Genomic DNA, 7309 nt, shown 5'->3' with positions numbered 1-7309 from the left:
TCCACTGTTTGGAGTAGCCGTATTAGTCCAGTGTATAAGAATGCAAAATAACAGAATGTTGCAGAATCTTGTAATACCTTTTTTATTGGACTAACAGAATTTAAAAAAAAAAATAAAAAAAAAAGAGGGATGACTCCCGAAAACTCGTCTATCGCGTCAAAAGCATTTCTCCAATTTGAAATGCTTTTGACTTTTTATATATATATATTTTTTTTTTATCTGTAAGCGCTGTTACCACAAAACAAGCCTCACTAGCTTCTGTTTCTTAGTTATGATATAATATGAGGCTCAAGACTGCATAGCTTGAAACAAACTGTAGGCAGAAGTCAATGGGGACCCAACTGATTTGCTTGTATGGAGGTTCAGCTCCCAGAAAGATTTCCTGTGCGTTAGGAAAATAGTAATGTATCCATTGTTAACAATATTGGTCAAACTTTTTTTTATTTATTTTTTTAGAAGCCTGAAGTCCAGTGAGTATGGCTTTCAAAGACCTAACGTCAAGAGCAGTAATTCTTTATGATGAGTGGATTAAAGATGCTGGTAAGTAGGATTTGTTAATGTTTCTGAATACTTTATAACTCTTGGTAAACTCTGTCCCCGCTCCCTGTAAAGTCTTAACCACTGGCACTCCAGCTTTAAATTTTGTAAGATCGAACATGTCACGCATTGAGATCTTGCTTACCCATTGTGGAGACCTGGCAGAACTATCGTCCTACAGACCATCTCTTTACTTTTAATAATTAATAATTCTTGTTTTAAATGGCACCATCATATTCTGGAGTGCTGTACAAAGAGTAAACAGGACATGACAAGTAGTATATAACCTAACAATTAGACTTGCAGAAGCAGGCGAGGAGGGGCCCTGCTCAAGCAAGCTTACTTTATTGCGTATATTTTATAGATGCTGGACTTATGTTGAATCATCACTGTATATTTAAAGTTATCCAGTCCTCTTTGGCCAGGCATGGAGACATCTAAGAACATGGCCCATTTGTAACTTGTAATGTATTAGTGTCATTTTTTTTTATGTACATTAAACCTTAACAAGTTAATGATTAACGTTGGCCCACTTATACTTTGCTGGCTGAAGTTCTCGAACAGTGTCAGAATAACCTTGGGGCAAAAAGTCTGTTGGGCTGCTATGTGTTCTAAGCTGTATCTTAAGGTTTCTTGGTGAATATGTATTGTTTAAATGAGATTTGATCAAATTGTTCCTGCAGCTGTCACACTTAAACTCTTGTTATATGAGGCTAATATGCCCTAATAGTTAATTTTTTATTTTTTTTTTGCTTCCTAGATCCCAGAGTGGAAGATTGGCCCCTCATGTCCTCGCCAATCCCCCAAACTATCATCATTGGGGCTTATATTTATTTTGTCACATCACTTGGCCCAAGGTTCATGGAGAACAGGAAACCGTTTGATCTAAAGCACATAATGGCACTTTATAACCTATTTATGGTTGTCTTCTCTTTGTACATGTGTTATGAAGTAAGTTGACGGCTGAATACCATTTTAATTGTCAATAATGTCTATAAAACCGCATGGAGTAATCGGACTAATATCTTTATACTCCTTCCCCGATCTCTTATAGTTCCTTATGTCAGGCTGGGCTACAGGCTATTCATTCCAATGTGACATTGTTGACTATTCCAGGTCACCTCAGGCATTAAGGGTAAGTAATTCTGCTCAGGTGTGACTTATGATAACCTGCTTCCCTTCAATTTATATTCACTAGAAAGAATGCGATAACACCGTGACTGAATTAAAGAATGTATTTGCGTGCCTTCTGTTAAATATTTTACATATTGTAACCGTAAAAGATAATCTGTTGCTTTTGTTGCAAGTGGTTTTAACCCTGTAATGAGCACAGGGCAGGCAATTTGTAAGCGGTGATCCTGACCTGTTGATTGCTAGGCAGCTATAGGAGCTAGGAAATTTAGACCCCCTATTTCCCACAAAGACCTCCTTTCTCATGTGGTTTTCTATGGGTCGTGAAGTTGCAGTGTTGGTTCTCTCATATTGCTTTGGTGTAGTAAAAAAAAAAAAAAATAAAAAAAAAAAAAATGACAATATAAATGTGCGTTTAAAATCAATAAACAATTTCTATTTTCTGTAGATGGCTTGGACTTGTTGGCTGTTCTACTTCTCAAAGTTTATTGAATTATTAGATACTGTAAGTATTCACATTTTCTGACTACAGACTAACTTTTCACTTCAAAAAACCCTAATACACGTTTTATTTCAGCTAAAATATATTACAAAAATATCAAGCTTATTTGTTAATGCTTATATATGTCCTTTTATGTCTTCAGATCTTCTTTGTATTGCGAAAAAAGAACAGCCAGATTACATTTTTGCACGTATATCATCATTCCATCATGCCATGGACTTGGTGGTTTGGGGTCAAGTTTGCTGCAGGTACTATTTTTATAAAAAAAAAAAAAAAGTGACCTATGTAAGTAATGCAAAATAAATATGCAACGTTTGAGCTCTTGGCTCTTATTCAGAAATTACTGAGAGGCACTTTGGGTTGTTTTCTTGTGGGTTTGTCATTCAAAATAACTTCTAAATGTGATCTTATGTGTAATGTTACTTAGATGTTTTTTTTTTTCTATGGCTTTGTAACAAGGAAGGCTTGTTAGTTGTAGCTAGAAATGTTACATTTTTGTTTCTCCTTGTTTAGGTGGATTGGGCACATTCCATGCATTGGTAAACTGCGTTGTTCATATTATCATGTACTCCTATTATGGCTTGTCGGCACTGGGACCTGCGTACCAGAAGTACCTCTGGTGGAAAAAGTACATGACCTCCATACAGCTAGTAAGTGAGACTCTCTAATCTATAGTATCATTGAACCTACATGTTGGGGGTTTTTTTCCCACTCCTAAGAAAAATGTTTACGCAAAAGGGAGTGGGGGGGACTCTTACAGGAACCTTTAACTACCTGCTGGTTTGCATTTTCTCCCTGCTAATCCCTGTAGATGCCAGTCTCTGGCTCTGTCCATACCATACTGTAAATTATGGACAGCTACCTGGGACTGGCTTTGCCTAGAAAAACAACACAAAGGTGGCGGAGTGCATCAAAGTGGTGCTCGCTCAACATGAACCTAACCGCTCAAGGGCTTCTCAACTGTCCTGCACAAAAATCTATTGTATGAAAGGTAGTTTACCAGTTGCATGATCACTATAGTAATATGTTCCAAAACTCTTGTTGCATACAAGTGTTGGGGTTTCAGTGTCAATGTAAATAGACATATACAGGGAGATTGCAGAGCAGTTTCTAACTGAATTTGATCAAAAATGAGTAGTTACCATATGCAGACAAAATGTGAAATCTATGGACTTAAAATGCTGACATTAATCTCCTGTAAAAAAGAAAAAAAAAAAAAGCACTTTCCTCTAAATTTTTTTTCTTTTCCCCCCCCCTCCCTTCATTAGACACAGTTCCTGATGGTTACCTTCCACATTGGCCAGTTCTTCTTTATGGATGATTGCCCGTACCAGTACCCAGTTTTCCTGTATGTCATCTGGCTATATGGATTCATCTTCTTAATCTTATTCCTTAACTTTTGGTTTCATGCCTATACCAAAGGACAAAGGCTACCGAAAAGCATTCAAAATGGACACATCAAGAACAAAGATCATTGATGAATAATCTTGGTAGTACAGAACAATGATTTTTTTTTACCAGCTGAAAAGCACAGTAATACAAGGAACTTTTGCTAACAAAACATAGAAACCCATATTTTTACTTAAGTTATTCAGGATTGTACATTTATTAATATGGTCTGATGTATAGGATATTTCCCAACAAATGTACATCTATTTATCTGGTAAATAATTGCTGTTTGTCATGTAAAGATGGCTGAAAAGCCAAATTGTGGTAGTAATGGATGCAGATGAAAAGTATTCTTACTTTGAATTCCATTTTCAAGCAGTGTCTTAAATTCAGATAAGGAATTTCAGCAATGTAACGATTAATAACAGTGAATGAGTGTCTTTAGCAGACATGACACCTTTTTGTAATGATGCCTACATCTTGCCGCAGCGAACGCAAGCTTGTGCTGAACTGTCGGCTCTTGTACAAATTGTGCCAAAATAAAAATGGTATCTAGTTTGTCATTCTTGTTTGAAACTTGAATGTAGTTTTAATTCATGGCATGTTGTGTCAAAATCAAGGTAACAGGAAAAAAAAAATCCTATCTTATTTTGTTTGATTGTAGATGTAAAACACATCCAAAGCAGTGAGAAGCATATAAAGTGAGACTGCACGTTGTAGCTCTAATCGGCTATCGGAGAAAATACTGGTCATGTGAAATCTTGTTACGGCAAACATGCCCATAATACAAGTACCGATAACACAATAAGATATTCAATACAACCGCTGACCATCTTTTCATAAAATACTGCCTATTTCAATTATTGTGCCCTCGAAAAGCTCCCCAATTGTTTTGAAGTCCAAGAGATATTTGGAAAGATTGAGAATCCCTAAGGTTATCTTATTTTTCATAGGAAGCTATCACAGTACCCAACACCCAGAGAAATTAAATTGAACAGGGCTTTGCAGTTTACTTTTGGGGCTGTGTCCTCTGAAAGCACACCTGGAGTAGGCACTGTTATTATAGATGGCGAGGAAGCGAGATATTGTCTGTTGTGGGTCTCTACAGCCAGTGCCTGATGTGCGGTGCTTGTAGCTGAGAGTGGTGAGATGTATATGTTCAAGCGCGTGTCATTTGGTTGAGATTACTTTGTGCTTTTGGAGGAAAAGCATGTCTTAGGGGGTGTAGAGTGGCCGCCGTGGTTCAGTGTGGCTGAAAGTAGTCAATGGATTGGGTTTTCTGCGTTTTATTTGTTTGACTGAGCGTTCGTATTGAAGCAGCGGCTCTGGGCCATCTCCTGCTGTCCTTAACCCATCATTATCGAAACCGGCCACATGCCCTGTTAAAGCAGTCTGCGTGCTGCTGAATCACCACCAGCTGGAGAGATTATTTGTTTTGCACCAAGTAATGGAGGTGTCCTTTTAAATGATACAATTTCCACACAGCCCCCCCCCCGATTAGCATTAATGTTAAATTTTTGTTTATGTACATTCTATTGAAGCGACACTTATTTACATGCATCTGACGAGTTCTTTTGGGGCCTCGTCAGTGATATAATTAACTAGAGTATCTCCCTTTGCCAGGTGAAGGGTGGCAAAGCCCACTGGGCTTCACCGATTTAAAAATTTAACTGCCCACAACTGCATGTTATGGCACGCTGAAGTCCAATAACAGAGATAATACATGTGTGAGCATGCAGGCTGTAACAGAGAAATTGTTTCCTGGGCGTTTATGTCCTGTTTGTTCACTTATGTTCCCTTTTATGTAGTAATAGGAGTTTGTTGATCTTGTAACCTTCATCGCAAAAGAAAATGTGCAATACCAAAAATCTGACTGGGGGGAAATATTTTTTTATACAAACTATGTTCCAGAAGTATTTAACCCCTTCGCGACCTTTGCCGGTTCAGGACCGTCATGACAAGAAGGTCACTAAATGACCTTTGACGGTCCTGAACCGTCAAAAAATTAAATAAGCTTAGAAAGTGATCAACGATCACTTTCTTCGCTTAAACGGCGTTACTGTAATGCCTCGATGTCGAGGCATTCAGTAACGCCGAGATCGGCATCGGGGGGCCATGTCTGGCCCCTCCCCCGGGCGTCAACAGCCGCCATACATTGTATGGCGGCGGACGCCCGTTTTAAAAGCGTTTAGGAGGCGATCAACGATCGCCTCCTAAACTTAAATGGTGTCGCTGGAATGCCTCGATCAGGAGGCATCCAGCGACGCCAAACACTTACCTTTGGATGGGCTGTGACCGCTCCGGAGAGCGGTCACAGCCGCAGCTGCCGGTGATCTTCGCCATCAGCAAGATGGCGGCGGCCCGGGAAAAAAACCAATAAAGAAGAAAGAGTTCGCTAGACGGTCTCCTGACCCCTGACACTTAAAGTGCAGCCTATAATCGGGCCAATACGGTAATTCACATGTAAACTATTTTCATATTTAATAAACTATGACTGAGAAAAATGCATTTTGTGGTTTCATTTCCTTCTATTTGCCAACCTGACCCCCAGATCTGCCTTATACCCCCTAAATGTCACTCTGCCCCTCCAGACTTACCAATGCATCCCCAGACTTATCCACCATGCTCGATCTCTGGTGTCTAGTGGGGGCAGCCGGTGGACTCTGCTGCTGCTCAGCACTTCCGCTGTGGCTTTGATGAACATGCAGAGGTCCACTGGATGCCGGAGAGGAGAATTCAGGTCCACTGCAGCACTGCGGGGGATCTGGATCTCAGAGTCAGACCTCCTATTTGTTATTCTGATTATAAGATGACCTTGAATATAAGACAAGGGGTGTTTTTCAGAGCATTTGCGCTATTAGCAAATACGGTATTATTATTGAAGCCTAATGACCCGGAAACACCATGCTTGTAGTGCAAAGAATACATAAAGAGATCATCTATATATATAATGGGATGCCAGACATTCCTAATAGAATAGGTAACAGGTCCTGATCAGTTAGAGAGAACAATCACAGGTGTCTTGAAAAGGGACACTTCATTGTTCCGTGCTGCTTCATCACTGAAGAACGCATATTCGTTATCAAGACATTCTTGCATGTACCTTTAGGACACCCTCTATAGCCCTGTTTTTACTTCACTGATTGACAGCTGAAAGCAATATACACCTAACTGTGTAGCTGAGCCTGAATAGAGTTCAAAAGGTCATTTTTGATGCCTTCAGACCTCAATAACTCGATTTGCCAGTCAGGGAACCTGTCGCTAGCAGACATTCCCCACCCTAGTAAAAATGAAAAGATAATAGGATTCCAAATAGGGTGTTCATCTCATATTGTTAGGATTTAGGGTCTTCCCAGTAACTGTAAACCTACAAACTATACCAGATATGAACTGAAGATAGGCCATTACAAAGTCCTATATTTGAAATTGAATTAAAATCAGTGGTGTATACCCCTGTAATCCCTTTCTGCGTTAGCCGGTACTACAATTCTCACATATAATAATAGAGGGATATTTTACACATTGTTACATAAGCACATTTCTATGTCTACAAGGATTTAAAAAATATATATATAAAAAAAAAATAGCCACCAGGTATCAGGGGCGCATACTCACCTAGGCCGACTATGGCAGCAGTTCCATGGTGACGGCGGCCCCTCTGCTGCATAACGGGGTATCTGATGACCTTATTGATTAGTTATAGGCTCCCCTATGTGCCATTTATCCTTGGCCGGTTGGTGAGATCAGGGA

General features: G+C 39.5%; 1 protein-coding gene across 1 annotated transcript; it reads left to right on the top strand.

Moving 5' to 3' along the window:
• The first annotated feature begins 476 nt into the window (after positions 1-476).
• ELOVL7 (ELOVL fatty acid elongase 7) lies at positions 477-3648 on the top strand. Its single transcript, XM_089495258.1, has 7 exons — positions 477-540; positions 1298-1488; positions 1592-1672; positions 2117-2173; positions 2313-2418; positions 2684-2820; positions 3439-3648. Exons 1-7 carry the CDS (start codon positions 477-479, stop codon positions 3646-3648), a joined length of 846 nt encoding a protein of 281 aa, XP_089351384.1.
• Positions 3649-7309: the final 3661 nt, after the last annotated feature.

This window comes from Sceloporus occidentalis, unplaced genomic scaffold (genome assembly GCF_023333645.1).
Source record: "Sceloporus occidentalis isolate IW3139 unplaced genomic scaffold, rSceOcc1.0.p SCAF_78, whole genome shotgun sequence".
NCBI lineage: Eukaryota > Metazoa > Chordata > Lepidosauria > Squamata > Phrynosomatidae > Sceloporus > Sceloporus occidentalis.
This window is presented reverse-complemented; position numbering and strand designations above follow the sequence as displayed.